The sequence below is a fragment of the Phymastichus coffea genome, unplaced genomic scaffold (assembly GCF_024137745.1).
Source record: "Phymastichus coffea isolate CEN01 unplaced genomic scaffold, Cenicafe_Pcof_1.1 PCOF00059, whole genome shotgun sequence".
Lineage (NCBI taxonomy): Eukaryota > Metazoa > Arthropoda > Insecta > Hymenoptera > Eulophidae > Phymastichus > Phymastichus coffea.
The window spans coordinates 718,430-736,904 of record NW_026706870.1 but is presented as its reverse complement, the minus strand read 5'-3'; the positions used below and the strand labels follow the sequence as shown (position 1 = coordinate 736,904).

Genomic DNA, 18,475 nt, shown 5'->3' with positions numbered 1-18,475 from the left:
TCATGGCTGCCCGTCGCGGCGATCCCTGCGCTCGCGCTCTCGTCGGTTCCTCTCCGATTTCCCGGCGATTAGCCTCTGTCTCTCTTCCTTTGTGCTTTCGGCGCGTCGTCGATCGGCAAAGCGCACCCTCGAAAAGTGATGTCCGCAAAGCCGATAGATGCACTCGCGCGAGTGGCGGGCGACATTTTCGCGCAGCCGTCGATCTGCTGACACTGAAATTCCGTGTAATTTCGTGACGTTCCAGTCTATGTGTATCGTCGAACGAAAAAGTCCTCTTAAGTCGAGAGAAATTATTCGTCGCCGCTATGAAAAGATAATTATTATTGCAGAAGAGGACCCGTCCAAAGATAACAGAGTAGTCAATTGGTGCATGATTTCAGTTCTGATATAAATTAATTTAGCAATGCACATGGAACAGCTTACAAAATCACATTTATTTGGTATATTATATAACAAAGTTTTAATCTATTGTTTTGGTAGTCGACCAAATACAACGGTAATACAATATGCATCTATACGAAAAAATATTAAACTCTGATATATTCGTCATTGCATTATCACAGCGCAGTAGAAATTCCATTAGAGTCATTTAGCAGTTGCTAATCACAATATTTAGTAGATATTGCATTTAAATAGTAATTGTAAGTTCACTGGTAATAAGACGTTTCTCCTTAGTTCATTGTGCTTGATGAACAATAATCTCCATGGTAAGCGTCTTTTTTAAGAAATACAGAAACAAAATCTTAAATAACAGTAATTTATATATGTACATACACACATTTACATGTACATAGACACACACGCACATACGAACTCATTATTTACGAGGGAACAATCATTGAGAATTTCAATCATTAAAACATATATTCGAACAACATTTTCCTCTTCGGATTCGCCAATCAGCCGCAACAGCCAATAGATAATATCTCGAAAACAATCAGTTTCGTCGATCTTTCTATCGCGAGAATCGCGGATCGGCGAAGATCGAGCGCCGAGCAAGGCGTCGTCCGCTCGGGAACTGTTCGGCCCATCATCGAGAACAAAACGAAAAGGAAAATACGAAAATGAAAATCCGTTCCTCGGACACCAGCGGGCGGCAAAGGAGGCGAGCGGAGCAGCGGGAACGGAGAGGAACGCAGCCCTGATTGTTTTCACGAGCGAGCGCACATCGCGCAATCAACGCAACGAAACCTTGGCCGATGGCGAGCGAACGCGGAGGCGCGCGCGCCTCTTCGATTTCACGTTTCATCCTCGACGATGTATACCCACTTGCCGAGGCAATTAATTATCCAGCGGAAGAGAGCGAGCGAGAGAGGGGGGGGGGGGGAGCGGATGGGCGGGCGGCAATCATCCCCCCGTGGATTTCCTTCCTTCCTTTCTTCTTGCCTCTGCGGCGTCCGGCGCGTGCATCTTTCGCTCACACGCGCTTCAGACGCGACACGCTGCGCCTCGCGCCTCCGTCGTCTCGCGCCGAAGCCCTCGATCGCCACTTTGCCGAGCGTTCCGCGACCGTAATGACGATCGACGCGTCGCCGGGCTGCGAGTCGACCGCCCGGATATAGGTGCAGTGCGAACATGCCGATGGTGAGGCCCGACGGCTGCGGTTCTCGGTCGTCCGCAGCTCGGCCGTGCCGCGCGAAGCGGCGAGACGCGACGACGCCCGGCGAGCTCGACCGCGGCTCGGCGTAATCCGCGAGGCCGGCAGCGATGTCGAAGGCGTGCGCGAGCCCGCTGGCGCCCAAGAGGCCGTGCCTGCCGCGCGACTTCTTCGCCCGGCTGTACGAGACGTCGGAGGAGTCGTCGCAGCCCACCTCCCAGGACGACGACGAGGACGAGGAGGTGGACGTGATGTGCGAGGACGACGAGGTCGAGACCCGGCCGAACAAGCAGATGATCGCGGAGCCACTGGCGGTCCAACCGGTCGGCCTGCACCACTGGCCGCCGCTGCAGCTTGCCCAGTTTCAGGGACAGACCAGGGTCGAGCATCTTCAGGGACTCGCCGCTTACTGTGAGTCGCATATTCCTTGCTTACACTTGTCTGGCAAGTACGAGTGTCGATGCCGATTCTGGACTGCTACGTTGCTCGTTCGACCCAACGATCTGTCTCTTTTCTTTTGACGCGCTTCTATATAGGATCGATCGTCACTCGCGTGAACTCATCGCCGACGTTTCATTACGCGAACTATCGAATTCCGCGCTCAATTTACCAGCTCGAATATTCGTCGCTTAACTATGCTTTCGAGGCATTGAGGCACAAGTTATTGAGTTGGAATGAAAAGCGAGAGAAACCAGTAGTCCGATGCCTTTCGATTTGAGCTAACTGTTAGAATATACGATGGAAGCTATACGTTATTCAACAGCGTATTTATGACAAATAATTAGAAATTTACGCCGATTGAAATTAAGCATTCATGTACGGTTTCCTTGTAACGTTTTGATTTACGTGATCTTGCTCGCGCGCATTCAGACTAAAAATGTTCAAATAATTGTGCGGATAAAATAATGTATCAGACAGCTTTCCAAACAATAATTGGACGTCGAGGATGTCCGTGTGGCGTACAAATGCGTCGAACACGAATAATAGCGATGATTTTTATGCAATAAACGTTTTGACTGGCTCAGTGTCGACGTGTTATTAGAACTCGAGGTGTACGCGTTGAAAAGAATTTTCAAATTCTAACGACGAATACACGAATGACCGAACGGAACGTTGAAATTAGACGCGCAGAAGTGGCAATCTTTTCATTCCAAAAGAGCGTCTTTTGCAATGTCTTTAACTTGGCGCGATCGCGCGCGCTCCAAAGAATCGCCTTTCAAATGTGAGAATATCGCTCGAGTGCCCTCGTACGATCGGCTGTCGGGGTACGTCGACGCAGAAGATTTCCACGGCGGCCGTCGCCGAGGTGCTCTCGCGGTGTCGCGTCGGCGGAGCAAAGTGAGAAGCGCGAGCGACTAATATCCGCCACCCGAGGCGGAAATTAAGAGATCGAAGCCACGGCCGCGTCAAATAACGCGCGAGGCGAGGCAAGGCCGGCGCGGCGCAAAAACATCGGAAATCCGCCTCTGGACTCGCCCGTGGCCACGGCGGAGCGATGGGCGAAAAAGGGAATAAATAAATAAAGAAAATTGTGCAGGCGCGCGTATATCGGAAAAGAGATAAGCTCCTCTCTCGGGCTGGCCGCGCGCATAGCGACGATATTGTCCGCGGGATTACGGGGACGCGGTCGGGCGACGCGCCCCGGTGCTGACGCACTTTGGCCGGGGCTCTCGCGTCTCCTTGCGCGCGCCGCGACGCCGGGCTCTCGCGCGCGCGAGTCGCGTGCCTTGGCGCTCGCATTGCGGCCGAGCCGAGCCGCGAGTTCCCGGCGCTGCGCGGCTGAACAAACGAGAGAGCGCCCATCAAGTTCAAAGCAAACAAAGTCTCATTGAAAGCCGGGGACCGAGTCCACGCTCGTTGGGAAGATACGGACGCTGAAAAAAAAAAAAGAAAAAAAAAAAAATCCGAGGCCTCCGCACCGCCGATAAGCGGTATTAAAGAGCACGCGACAAAGGCGATCTCGGCGATACATCCATCCGCAAGCAGCCTGTCCGCCACGGGACAACAAGTGCACAGATTCGGGGGAGGGGGAAGGCACTTGCCGAGGCAGTTTAGTCGCGCTCAATTGCTTTTGAATGCCGCGCCGTAATTGATTGTTCGCCGAGAGTCGAGAGATCGTCTGCTTTTTTTTTTCGCGTATATAGGGGTGACGACGGCGCATCACTCCGTTAAAGGATTTCACGCTTCGTCCTCGTCTAATCCTCTTTCTCTCTCTCTCTCTCTCTCTTTCTCTCGTCTCTCTACGTTCCGCCTGTCTATGCTGATTTTTGCAATCTTACGTTGACAAAACGTTTGTCTTTTTCGGTCCTCCGTGATTTTTTCATTGCGCACAGCGCCACGTACAGATTTCATTAAGATTTCTTCGGGCGCGTTGTTACCACAACCGTACAACTCTGAAGATTTGTTTCGCGCACTAGTTTTATCATGCAATTGATGCACCGATGATTTCGTTACTATTACGTTGGCGTTGTTCGGGAAAAAGGGAAATCCATTATGAACGAACGATCGATTTACAAAAGACCTGGCGGTCCGATAATATTTGTTTGGATCGCGTAGTGACAGTTGTCACTTGACCACGAGGCGACTGGCGTCCTCTCGGAACGGAATGGCAGCGCGACAGCTGCTCGCGGCGCGCCAACGCGTAAGGCAAAGGTTTCGCGCCCGCAGCGCGGGAGGAAATCCCGAAAATCACGTCCGGGGTCGGTCCCGCGGTAATTAGGATGTGCGCCATATACTCGAGTGGGTGGCGGTAACGCGAGCGGGCGGGCTTCGCGCAGCTGCTCGACGGCGCGATGCGCGCGGGAGCGACTTGAAATCCGACGCTCACCCGCGGCAAGGATTCGCGCCTGAACGATGTCGCGTGCGCAGTTCGGGCTCCGGTTTTTCTCGTTCTCCTCTTTTTTTTTTTCTTCCTTTCCGCCCTCGTCGTCGACTTATATAGACGACGGCACGCGCGGACGCTTTGATCGCGGAATTCGAATCGATCTTGTCTGGTTTTCGCAACGCCGACAATTTTCATTAGCGCAAAGCGACGAGGAGTACTATTTGAATTTGCATCAGCGACACTTGTTTACCGGAAAACGTATATTGTACTCGCGATGAAAGCGGAAAGGAAAGGGACGGACAATTCCGAGCAGTCGATCCCTGAAATGCGATAACTGACGTATTTCGGTGTGACTGCTAATATAAACGTAGGAAGACACGATAACGTTCAGAAAAGAAAAGTTCACATGTCGCAAGACGATTCTTCCTTAAAGCTGCTTCTGCAGAGCAACGAAAGGGGATCGTCCTCTCGCGACGAAATTGGGGTTCTTTCTTTTTTCGCGCGCGCCACAACGTACTCCCGCGAAAATCAAAGCGCGCGCGCGCGCAAAGGAACAACAGAGTTGCCGCGGGCTCGGCGAACGAAACAATGACGCGAAACGCTGGGCGCGCGCTCCAGCGCCGAGTTTTCTGCGCAATTTTATAAGCCCCGGGCGTAATCTCGTTAGTCGCGCGCCGCTAATTTTCGCGCCTCATTGTGGCGAGCCTCGGGCGGGTATCGAGCTGCGCGCTCCCGGGCGATCCGCGTGACCCTCCATTTTCCCTTTCTTGCCGTTTGCAGGGCAGCGGCGCAAGAGGAAAGAGGGCCGACCTCGCCGCCAGCGCACCACCTTCAGCAGCGAGCAGACCCTCAGGCTCGAGACGGAGTACCGACGCGGCGAGTACATATCGCGCTCGAGGCGCTTCGAGCTCGCCAAGAGCCTTCACCTCACCGAGACGCAGATCAAGATTTGGTTCCAGAATCGACGCGCCAAGGACAAGAGGCTGGAGAAGGCTCATCAAGATCAGCAGCTCAGGTACACGGCGTCGGTCGCCTCTCCGACGGGCGCCCCTTCTCTTTGCAGCTCCCCGTTGCGCGCCTGCCCGCTTCAAATTCAAACCACCCTTCTGCCGCGACTCCGCGCACCCCATTTCCACCTGGGAGCCGAGCGGGCGCGACAGCGGTGTGACGCAATTGGCAGCCATTGCGAAAACGGTTCCGATTCGAATGACTCGGATCCAGGCTAGAACAGCGCGACGCGCTGATACTCGAAAAACATATAGGTCTCGAAAGCCAGATTCTGGAGGAGACGCGTCGGAGCGAAAGGAAGGCCGGAGAAGCCAGCAGCCCCGCGCAAGAATAACACAGCTGAGCACAAAAGCTCGCAAATCCGCGGCGGCGAGGGCTGTAGGGGGGTGCCGCGATAGATACGCGGCTAATTCGGCTTTGTAAGCGCGCAACAATCGTGACGCTCGCCCACAATGCTCGCGGCTCATCATCATCATCGTCGTCGTCGTCCTGGCCCCGTGCCTTCTCCCCTTCTCGCCTCTGAACACCATATGCCGCTTCTGTTTCATTATATCGTCGCGAGCGGAGCCCTTCGTCGTCGTGCGCCCGGCATAGGCGAATTTGTCCGATTGACGGCGAACGCGAGCGTCGAATTTCGAGCTTGCACGGCGACGGCTTACTTCTTTTTCTTTCCGCTGCGCGTAATAGCTACGCCATTAAAACGAACGCGATCGCATCATTGGATCTTGATTGTTCCGTGATTGGCGGTTCGCGTGTCGACGGATTGCTACTCCGCGCTGCCTCCCCTGCCGCTGTATTAAACGCGCTACACCGCTGATTATTTTTTCTCTCTCCAGCCGCGGGAATGATGAAGAAATATCGTTTCGGAGATTGTTTTTCCGCAGCTTCTCAGCCGCGAGACGCTCGCATACCCATTCTTTTCGTTTATTTGTTTTATTTGTTAGCGAATTACATATTGGTAATGTGCTTTACTGTCGATTAGAAATAAATACAAGCAACTTAGTTTCAAAGCTTGCGTCCTCGTGAAAAACAAACGCGTTAAAATGAAACTTACGTAGCATTGAAGCTTGAGATATTGCGCTTCGATTGATTCGCCAACGGTTCATCTAGACTAATCAGCAAAGTCTTGGCGGCGATCGGGAGGGGAAAAAATACGGATTTTCGAGATATTTCAGACACGAGCAACTACGTACAGCAGCCACTTCGTCAGAACAATATGTAGTTCATAATTCAATCTTTCTGAAACAACTGCGGTGAAATAAAAAAAAAGTCGTTTAAATTATTTATAAACAGCAATTTCCGAAAAAAAAAAATTATTTCGTCAATGGCTTGTCCGATTGCTTTCAAAGTTGACGTAAAACATTGACTTTTGAGACTTTTAATTTTTCATACATTTTCGAACGTATTACTTAAATGTTTGAACCTCAGAGTCCTAAAATTTAGCATTACGTTCGCAATGCCTTGTTTTTTAAAAGTACTATTTTTAATAAAAAAAAAAAAAACTAGAAAAAGCAATTTTGTTTTTACTACAGGCAGCGATTTAAGTTACCGTGCTATACTCGAAAAATAAAGTTAGATACATGTGCAAGAAAGTGATTTCAGCCTCGTGTGGACGCTTGTATCTATAACGTATCTATAACTTTATTTTTTTATACGACTCGTGCGGGATGAGATTTTTCAGCGTCCGTAATGTCGAGTCCCCCTGTACGGAGTGTCGAAAGTAAATTCGGTTTCGTTTCAACGTAGTGTTCAACTTTAAGACGTTGGAATGTAAACGTTTAGGTAATAAAAAATTAAAGAGTTCAGAAGCTTCTCAATGTTTTGCATCAATTCTAAAGTAATCTGACAAGCTATTGACGAGAAAATTTTTTTCGGAGATTAATTAATTAATATTTTTTATTCCACCGCAGTAAAATCGGAGAAACTTTGAACTGTAAACTAAAGTTTTTTTCAACTTTTTAAGCTTTCCTGACGAACTGGCAGCTATGCGAAGTTACCCACATTTGAAAATACTCGAAAATTCAAACTTTTTCCCCCTCAAATTGTCGTCACAGCTTTGCCAATTAGTTCAGTTGAATCGCTGACTCATCACTCAATGTGCAATATCTAAAGTTTGAACGCTGAGCAAGTTTTATATTCATTTAAAATTATCACGCAATTGGACGTATTTAGATTACAGGATAAAGCCTACTTTAGTTTCTAATGTTTGTTAACTTTTCGGTACAATTGTATAGCAGCTTCATATAGGTTTACTTCTTCACTTGATCGATTAGTTATATTTATAATTATTTTTATTGTCATACAAGACATATTTCAAATTGTGTAAAATAATGCCAATAATTCCATTATACATAAAGAACAAATGACCATTAACAAACCGAATCTCATCTGCAGGAATATAGCATTGGCGGGTTGCCTGATGTCAGGGGTACCAACGAGTTTGTGTCGCTTTTGCCAGCTGCCATTCTGTTTATGCGCCTGTTTACGTCTGCCCGGTTCTTCTTTACCTCCGCCACCTCCACCTACAGGTGTCGATACACCGAGCAGTCAACCAGTGTCACCGCTCTAAGATTGCGAGTGTATATGATCTTATAATAAGTGTACTTTTCAAGAGAGAAATTGAGTTGCGTAAGAAGTTTTATGTTCATAAGAATATTATAAAACGGTTAGAAAATAAATGTAGAGAAATGATTTGTTTATCACAATTCTTCAGTTTGTTATCGCACAACCTGTAACGAATAAACATTGTCATCGAATTTATCAAAGCGCGAAGCTAGAGATAAGGAAAAATTTACTTTGTCGGTCTTTCTAACAAGTACGACTCGCTGTAGCCATTTGACATTTTTCCCACCAGTTACTTGTGGCATTACTACACGTACTGGGTAGCCATGTTTAGGTGGAATTTCAGAGCCGTCTTTTTCATAGGCAAGCAAGACATCAAAATCGGGTTCGTTAAAAACTCGATCAACTGATACTGTCGAGCCGTACGGCTTTTCCGTTGTGGAGGAAACGTCGAGGCACTCGAACCGTATTTCATCGTAATCAGCTATATTGATTTCTGTGAATTGGATTATTATCAAGTGAAACATTAATAAAAATTAATGCACAGTCGAATGATAATTAGACTATAAAGTATCTTGGATATGGATTGTGTTATTGTTATTAATCTCATTCAAAAGTTTGGAAATAATGCTAACATACAACGTACTTGATTCACGTAAAATATCTCGCAATTGTACACCAGTCCATATCGATCCAGTCTCCGGTTTTGTCGAATCATTCTTACAGGGTATCGAACTGACTATCGAGTGCTTTGGATAACGTCTTAGTTCTTCCAATGACAGAGCTTTCAAGTTATTTCCACCGTAGGTTGTCAATTCTAATCTGTATTCTTGTCCGTTGACTTGCGGCACTGCGATGGTTACGTTAAATTATTAGCGAAGCAAAACTATCAGTGACCGAAAATTCCAACTTTGAAATAGAAATGTAAGCTTTTTTCAAACTTCTATATGATATTAGTTAACTCTTATCGTAAAAATGTCAGTGAAAAAATTTGTACAATTTTTTTATGTGGAAAAGAATATTTTTTCATCAGAAGTTTTACCAAGAAATAAGAGCGACAGTTTAATCATAATATCTAATGTCAGTGAGATGAAGTTCATTTTCGTTCGAGAAAACATATTAAAAATAGCATCTACCAAATTGAATTCACGTTAAAAAGCCTAGATGTATAAGACGGGAATCTTGAACATAACGGTCCCTCACCTACTTTCGGCGTCGTGCACCTCTTAGGTTTATCTACTGTACCCTCAAAGTTACCAATCCTCATTCCCTCCAACAGCTCCAAGATCTCCTTTTTCTTATGGAACTTCATACCGTCGGTAGCCCAAATCTCTTCGATACTTTTCCCAACCATGTCTGTAATTCCTTGTTCCCCTCCTGGATGCTCATTCCTCGCGTAATCATTCAAATCATAAACACCCACGCCGTAAACGTAATAGCGTCCCTCGACCACATCTTTCAGTGAAAAACTCGGAAGATCAGCTCTCATCTGTGCAGCAGCCGCGCATAGCCGTTCCTTGGTACGTCGGTAGCTAAAGAAGTAGTAGGAGACAGCACCTGCGGTTAGGGCAACCGCCACCCAGGCACCCACCTTGCCGCGCTGCTGCTGCCGCTGCTGTTGCAGAGGCTCGCTTCTGCTAGAAGAGTATATGGCGATTTTTAGTTGAAAAGACCTCTAATCTTGGATTATTATTTTTTTACCAGGTATCCTTTTTTTGTTCGGGCGGCGATTCATGATTGACTTTAGCAGTAGAAAGCGGTCTGATGATTAAAAATTGACGTTTCAACTTATTATTCAATACCGCTACAACTCTCGAATTCAACATTTTCGTATTAATATATGATTTTACGATTGTCGCATATTATTTCTGGATTTTAGCTTGTTATACAGTAACGACACCAAACGTTGTAACGTTTCACTGTTATCTGGCGTGATAATTTGACTGAATTGATCATATAATAATTACCGTAATTTCCGAACACATTTTTTATTTATATAATTACCACATTTTTTGATCATATATTCTATTCCAAATTCAAATAAATCTATATAAACTTAATTTATTGAATAATATAGTCGGCACTTTAACCGGTATAGTATGAATAACATAAATAGCCAAACACACTGTAAAAGAGACATACCATGGAGGTAAAGTATACAAAACAGCTGATTGTGTTGCGCCAGGCAGTTGCGTTGGGCAAATATAGCGCTAGAATCGCAAATGTCGGGTAGCGCGAAAGTACATTTCAATTTTGAAATGAGTTACGACAGCCCAACCGTATATTTTGCGAAAGAAATCATTTATAAAAATATCGACACTCATAATTTGTTGCTCACATGAAAGATAAATAAGTAAACATAAAATTAAATATTGCCGCAACCATCTGGTACATGCAACTTGGGAATCCTATAAATTTTATCAAAATCGACTTACACATGCAGTCTACTAATGAAGTACTTCCAAGTGAATTCATTTTATTCGAGCGCGGCGATGCAAATAATTTTTCGAGGCCCTCATTAGAATGCCAAATGGTATTCTCATTATATTAGAAATTCTTTAAATTATCATCAGACTATCTTAGGAATACCATTGTACTCTTCATACTTAGCACCGCGATCACTGAGTCGGGGCGTTGTTAAATTAAATTGATGAACGATGAACTCGCCTGTTTTCAATACTTGCTAACACGAGCAACAGTCACATTTAAAATTATGCATCTCAGGTAGGAATTTTTTTTCTAGAGATGACTAAGCTATCATTACAAAAGTATTTTACATACGCTGTAATGATGTGAAAGTAATATTTATTTATGAGCTCAAGCATTTATTATTTCGTTTATTTTGTTTACTGAGTTTATTAATCAATTTGTTACAACTATATAGTAAAGTCTTCAAGAGGTACACGCAGGTAACTATACGTAAGTAGTTATCTAAGAGAAAAAACCAAAACAAAACAAGTAGATAAAATTAAGTAATAACAATGTAAAATATCTACATTTATGCCAAATTCAGTATATCTGCCGCGTTTAATACATTCATTTACGTGTATTATTCTTTATCCAGATTTTATCAATTTCTTTATTTCTTTTGATTAACTTTAAATTTTAGACTTTTCATATAATTGCTAAATTTCTGATAAATTTTGACAGTAACACATATATTTGACTTTTACTGGTTAATATTTTATTTTGGGCATTGAATACTCATTCAGTAAAAGTGCCATGCATTATCATGTCAATGAGCATCATGTACTATTACTTTATAATAATCATTACTTTGTTTTTTAAAAGTTCAGATTGTTGACAGTCTTTCAAAACCTTATTAACTTGACTTTTTATTATAATTGCAAAATTACCAGAACGAATCTTGATGTACGCGACATTACACCAATTGAAGCAATTAAAATAAAGGAAGTATTACAATTAACTAAAAATATTAATAACAAAAAGGCACCAAGTTTTGATAACATTTGGGATAGACGAATATATCTATTAAAAACAATTGTTAAGTATCTTATTGCTATTTAGGTAGTTTTGTTATCATTACTTCTGTAATATTATCAAAACCAGTTGCCTTTTTGTTATTAATATTTTTGATTAATTGTAATATTTTCTTTATTTTCACTGCTTCAATTGGTGTGCTGTCGCGTACATCAAGATCTTCTAACAGGGTAACTTCTTGTTCTGTAATGATTGTTTGATGAGGTTTGAATACTGTGTATGTGTTCCAAACGTGTCGATTTTTTTCTCGTCTGATCTAATCCATTTATCATAGGGTTTTCTGATAGGTGGAATAAATGTAATTGGTATTTTTTGTATCTTAGTAACTTTTCATAACAATTAATCTGTTTCTTCTGTACGGCTTAGTTCTCTAATTTTTTTATTTTCGTTTGTGAGTTTTTTCCTGATACAGTATTTTCTTTAAATCTTTAGCTGCTTTGTTTAATTTAGCTTTATCTCGATTCGATTTGGTTATTGGTATTTTTTCCTTAGTGATATTTTTTGGGTGAATTGTTGGGTTCCATTAATATTTACAATTACTGAGCATTTATCTAAAGCTTTGAATAATAGTAGTTGAAGGGTTTCAATACTTTTTTCTTTATATGCAATCAATCGAAAATTGATTGCATAAATACATTTTACGTTGTATTATTAAGAGAACGTCTGATATCGACAAGAATCTCTGCCTCAGTGTTTCTAATTTTTCTAGAAAGAAAATTCATTTCCGAATTTTCGTGAGTGTTCCTCTCTTCATTCTGTCGATTAGAAGCACTCATGAAAATTCGGAAAATAAATTTACTTTCTAAAAAAGTTAGAAAAACTGTGGCAGGGTAAAACAGGGATCCGTCTTGATATCCAACATCCTCCTAATACAATATAAAATTTATATTTATCCAATTTTTAACTAAATATACTAGTAATCACTATGCCCGCTGTACCTGCTAAACTCTTGTTAATTTTTATCAAGTATATAAATAATTTCCAATTCTCGCGCCCAATCATTACGTTATATCAGCAAGCCAACCACATGCCACAATCTTGATCTGTAACACCAAACGTAATTAATGTATTATTTTCCATTTTAGTAAGGAGAACATCTCTACTCAAAACCATACAGACACGCTTATTTGCCGCCACATAGCATTATATCGCATGTTCACATCTCAGCCAATCAGATCACGAATAAAATGCTTCAACATGCATCTATATTTTTATAACGGGAAGGATTAATTAATTATTTTTATTGTATTTCTATGATAAATGAATTTGAGAACATAAAAAATGATTTTTCATTATTTTATTATAGGAATTAGTAATAATTACTGTATTTTCAGAAAAAGAATTTTCTGTCTTTCAAAATATGCATCTCTCATAAATCCCTATAGAACTAGCTGCGCATGGATGGCTGCGTAATTGTCTATAGTTGTTAGGATGTTCGAAGATGCGACGAGCTTGGGTATTGTGTCGCCACGCGCACAAGGCCCAGCTCTCGTGCGTTTCGGAGTTGCGTGAATAAGGCAAAATAAATCACTCACGAGATTAACTGTATCGAATTAAAGGCAATCTTTATTTTACAAAACGCAGGATTATAGTAAGTTGCGCGAATAACACGGGACGCCAGAGCTGTGGCACAGTACCGTACAGGAATGCGGGAAAAGCGTTTTCTCGAGCTACAGATCGAAAATGTTTACTTATTGAAGGTCGGAGAGCTAGCGCAAGATTATTTGAATTCTTCTCGCGGCACAATTATTTGCTTTCGTGCTCGCCGTCTCTCGGAGCCGAGTGTGGCGTCACCTGACGTTGGCTCAGCGCAACGTGGAGCAACCGCCACATATAGTCATGTGTCATAATTCATGTCATTTTGAAAGTGCCAGAATCTTTATCGAAACGACCCTGGTAGAAAAATGATTCATTTAAAAAATATATATATATCATCAGTTTCGTCTTAATTTGTACCACCTGAAAATTGCTTTTTTAGAATTTGTACCCCCCCCCCTCAACATTATAAAAAAAAAGGAAAAAAACGATATTTCGGAAAACTCATACTCCTAGCAGAAAAATTATTGATATCTTAAAAGAAAAAAATACCGCTAGTTTCATTTTAATTTGTACCATCAGAAAAATGCTTTTTTGGAATTTGTACCCTCTCTAAAAATAGGAAAAAAAAAAGATTTTCGTAGGGTAGATTAGCAATTCAAATTAACGTATTACTGCGCATGCGCGGCGAAAAATCTGTAGTTGTTAAATTATGCATGGCTATTAAAAGAACGATGCGTATGTACAGGTGTGAACGAGGAGTCTCGTGTAAAAAGTTAATCGTAGTGTGAGGTAGCCCCACCAGGCTCACACTCGAGAGAGATTGGTAAGGTAGGAAGCGTTTCGTCCCGATGCTACCGATGCTGGAGTCGTCAGTGAGGCTCGACGCCCGATAACATCTACCTCATACGCGCGAAGTGCTGATCGTATCGCTATGCGGACTTATATATTCAGTGAGCGTATTTCTTGCCGTTCGTGGCTGGCCGATACCATCTAGATGTGGATGGTCGAATCATGAGACAGCCACAGATTTTCCACCGCGCATGCGCAGTAATACGTTAATTTGAATTGCTAATCTACCCTACGAAAATCTTTTTTTCTCTATTTTTAAAGAGGGTACAAATCCCAAGAAAAGCATTTTTTTGATGGTACAATTTAAAATGAAACTAGTGGTATTTTTTTTTTAAGATATCAATCATTTTCCTGCCAGGAGTATGAGTTTTCCGAAATATCGTTCTTTTTGCTTTTTTTCAAAATTTGGGGGGGAGGGGGGGGTGGTACAAATTCCAAAAAAGCAATTTTTTGTTGGTATAAATTAAGACGAAGCTAGTGGTATATTTCTTTTTTAAATCAATCACTTTTCTGCCAGGGTCGTCTCGATGGAATGTTCGTTCAATTTGACAGCCAGATGGGGTGCATTGAAGACAGGTGTCAGTATGGTGAAAAGATTAGCTGACGACATAATAATTTTCGCTTGGTACGACGAACATTGAAGAAAAACATTCTAAAAATTGTGTAAACATTATTGAAAAAGAAACTTTTTTTACTACAATGATTTTACAAGTCTGATATTAGACTGAGTGCAGCTTTATTTAAAAAATATCGTCTTTTTAGCTATTTTTTTAAAGGCTACTGCATTCAAGTCATTATAGTCTAAGAAAAAAAATATTTAAACAATTATAAACTGTTAAATGCAAGTAAAACCACGAGGCATATTAAATAAACAATGTCGAGCTCGGTCAAGACAAAACTGAGGTAAATTCAAGCTCTGAATTTTCGACTTGGCGCTTGCCGATGTGTCTGAGTAATTAACGAGCTGAGACTACAGGCACATGCAGTTAACAAATATTATCGACCTGAGGTACGGTAGCTGTACTCATATCTATACGAAAATTTCCAGCTCTGTTATCCACAGAAGTAATATTTAGGAGAAAAATAGATTGTAACTTTACCCCTTATATATCAATTGCATCAAGCAATTAATTACTTTTGTCCGTGTTTTTATTTATAGATTGAAGTTCTTCATTTAATGCAGCAATACTACTAGTTCTCTTTTTTTCAGGTATGAAATAACATATTGTTAAAAAGTAGTCATTTCTGGAATCATTGACTACTTTCAATATTGCCCAACTGAACTTTTCACATCGTATGCTTGACCAACAAGTTTTTAACTAGTGCACGTTTCATATCTATTTGAATTGTGTTCTATTTATCCGCTCTAAATATAATTTTATATAAGACGATGAATTCGAAATAACAATTCCAGTTTACACAATAAATTTTGTTTTTCAATTTTATTAACATTGTTTATTGTCCATAAAATGTTTAATAATTTATTATTGAACGTTCGCATTCGGTTTTTTCTAGGTTGAAATCTGAATTTCACTTTTAACTCTTTTTTTATTTGATCAAATCTGTTATTTATTAGAATTATTTTTCTTCATTTTTTCGCGTATAAAAAATTTCTATCTTGTTCAATAGGTGAAACCTTATAATTATAATAATATTAAAAACCTTATAATACAGTTATTAATCTAAATTTCGGTACAATTCTATACAGAACTTCTTTATTCAATGAAATATATTCTACGTTATAATTGTTTGCAAAAACTTGTACATAACAATCAAAGCGAATATGCAGAACAATAAAATTTGCCCTGTTGAATAAAGAACAGTACGGTCAGCAGCATCAATTGTTTTCAAACTGTTCATGTAAGCAAACAATGAAAATGATATTCATCGATCGAAAGTTTCAACCTCAATCACCAAAATTCATAAAACAATATATATACTGTCTTTGGCAGCAAACCGTCACCAAATTGTGTGAACGGTAAATCAGCAACATACAGCGTGCAAAACTTTCGCAGTCGCGTTATGCAACTTATATGTTAAATACGCGACGTCAAGGATGTAATAATGGGCATCACGTGGAGAGAGCGACGCACATAATCACACGACAATAGGATGCGAGGCCCTGATAATGACCTGGATTGCGCGCTTAAGTGACGGCGACAACGCCGGTGTTCTTTTTATAGTACTTTTATATTGATCGATATAAGCATATATCGTAAGTAAGTTAAGCTAACGTATTAATTTAAATTGATTTGAGAATATTCGAAACATCTAGAATTAATATAAATAAATAGGTTGAAAATTAGAAAATACATCACTCTAATCAAATAATATACTAGCATATTTGTTTCAAGATATATGTTTCTACAATTTTGATTTTTCGTCTCTAGAACGTGTGTAATTTGTTCGTGGCCATTCCAGCAAACCCCCGCACTTATTAAGAATGACTTGGCGACAGTCATGTTTACATAATCAAGACGTGACTAGCAGGGCAACGATTTAGAATATCTAACGATATCCTAATTTGTAATGTTTATAATTGATATTTATCTATAGACGGGGAAATTGGAAAAATCAAATAAGACGCACATCTTATAATATAAAGCTCAATTAATTAATTGCCGCATTGGCATTTCATTCGATAAATTTGTTTCCACAGCCATTAACCAAATAAAACTTCGTTTGTGCCTTGAACACATTTGTACACGCTGTTTAATCGAGGAGGTATTGTCTGCCCAGACAGCATCGATTTTTCTTTACCTGTTGATTCAGACGATGACTGCAGGGAGGAAATCCTGCGTGCAGCGTTGGCGCTGGAAAACTTTCTCTCGGGACCGATTGGGTTTCATTGGAAAATAAAAGTAACGATAGAAAAATTACGTTTATCAGGAAATTATTGCTATTGTTTTATTACTGTTGCCGGCTTTTTCCACCAGAGAGAGAAGGGAATAACGGACGATATATTCGATGGTTATATTGAAAGTAACGAGGTATGAATTTACGTCACATTCATTTTATTGGAATATTCCAGTTTTTTTATATAAATTTTCTTTAAATAACTTTCGAAAGATACGGTTATCAGTGGCGAAATATTTTTTTACAACTTTTTTCATTTCACTTGTCATCAATTCCCCAACGCCGCGGGGGTCCACCAGGTCCCTCAGGTAGATGCCGATGCGCTCGAACGGATGCGAGACGTTGGCCAGCTTACACGAAGCGACGAGTGAGATCTGCCGGTAAAACGTGCTTACGAGGTATTTTAAAATACCTTTCAGAAATTCCTCCGCGTTGATGCCAACACTGTGAACAAAAAGCATTTGAAACTAGTTTTTATAATACTATTATTATCATCATAATAAAAGAAATCGCGAACAAGGTCGAACAATGCGCCATCAACTTTACGGCCAGTTCATTTAACAATAATTATATCCTTCTGGCGTTGTGTGTTGATTTGGGTCCCGCTGTGCGGCAGTTTTTTGAGCTCGGCGTTCGTCGCATTAAAGCCGCAAGCCCCCATATTTCTAGGTGGCCTGAAAGCTTCTATGTGCACGACAGAGTTTAATTTGATTGTTCTGTGAAGTAAAGGAATGACGCTCAATCGTTTTATTTTAATTTCTTTAATACAGTTATTTTCTTATCGGATCTCTTCGTTTTCTATTTTCAAGACTTTGTCTATATGTCCATCAAACAGTTAACATTCTTCACAATTATGACTCTTTCATTTTTACCGGTGCCGTTTAAATGTCAGTGATAACGGCCCATTTAGTTCCACGGAGTTTTCTTTGCCGTTATTACTTAGTTATTATTCGGAGGCACTATTTGAACAATTCCGTACGTTGTTCATCACGAACACATAATTTGAGCGGCATTTTGTTGAACGGTATATGTATGCCCCGATTTTCCGCATTTATATATGAGACCATCTTAATGATAGCGTTGGTCATATATTTACGTTAAAGTATGTCGATACACTTTCATAGTTCATTTAAATAGCTGTACGAGCGGTTTCGAATACAAATTTCAAAATATAATTTATCGATATCGCGCGTATACCCGCTTAAGTGGGTGCAATTTTCCAACGAGGCGAATATCAACGGAAGTCAAGGACTTATTTGTTCTACGACTGCATTTCGTCATTTCTTTGCAGCGTGCGAGAAGGTATTGGTAAGTCCGTGGCACGTGAGAATTGAGGCGACGCTTCGGCTGTCAATTCTCACGTGCTATGTGGACTTGCCAATTTCTCAACTGTGGTGCGTATACTATTTTCCAGCCCAGCGAGGTCGAAATCGGCAAAAGACAAGCAAAAACAAAAAAAAAAAACTTTTACTAAAATTAATTTGGTCGATGCGCGGGGTGGAAATATGCAATGCGTCGATTCATATTTACGCACATGTCTGGAACAGTTCAACCGATATCAGTATAAATGGACTTATTTGAAGGCGTATGTTCTTGAAAGGGTATAATTTCACTGACAACTAAAAAGTAATTTAAAATCGGATATTTTTGGAATTAATTTTGAGAATTTTATCTTTTGTTTGAGGGGTGATAGTGCGACAAATTTAGAATCTGTACCTGACGTTAAAAGCTAATTATGC

General features: G+C 41.2%; 2 protein-coding genes across 3 annotated transcripts; one reads left to right on the top strand and one right to left on the bottom strand.

Moving 5' to 3' along the window:
- The first annotated feature begins 1,365 nt into the window (after window positions 1–1,365).
- Window positions 1,366–7,999, top strand: LOC131666572 (homeobox protein rough-like). The gene is made up of 3 exons (XM_058939361.1): window positions 1,366–2,008; window positions 5,202–5,436; window positions 7,824–7,999. Exons 1-3 carry the CDS (start codon window positions 1,708–1,710, stop codon window positions 7,996–7,998), a joined length of 711 nt encoding a protein of 236 aa, XP_058795344.1. The 5' UTR covers window positions 1,366–1,707; the 3' UTR covers window position 7,999.
- Window positions 8,000–8,020: 21 nt separating this feature from the next.
- On the bottom strand, window positions 8,021–10,065 carry LOC131666571 (sulfite oxidase, mitochondrial-like). Of its 2 annotated transcripts, XM_058939360.1 has the most exons (6): window positions 9,842–10,065; window positions 9,693–9,752; window positions 9,195–9,625; window positions 8,638–8,841; window positions 8,225–8,487; window positions 8,021–8,158 (listed from the first exon to the last, which is right to left on the bottom strand). In XM_058939360.1, the coding sequence occupies exons 3-6, from the start codon at window positions 9,478–9,480 to the stop codon at window positions 8,147–8,149; spliced, it is 765 nt and encodes a 254-aa protein (XP_058795343.1). In that variant the 5' UTR covers window positions 9,481–9,625; window positions 9,693–9,752; window positions 9,842–10,065; the 3' UTR covers window positions 8,021–8,146. The 2 variants fall into 2 exon arrangements, with proteins under 2 accessions (XP_058795343.1, XP_058795342.1); XM_058939359.1 differs by having other exon boundaries at window positions 9,195–9,628; window positions 9,693–10,065.
- Between the last annotated feature and the right edge of the window lie 8,410 nt (window positions 10,066–18,475).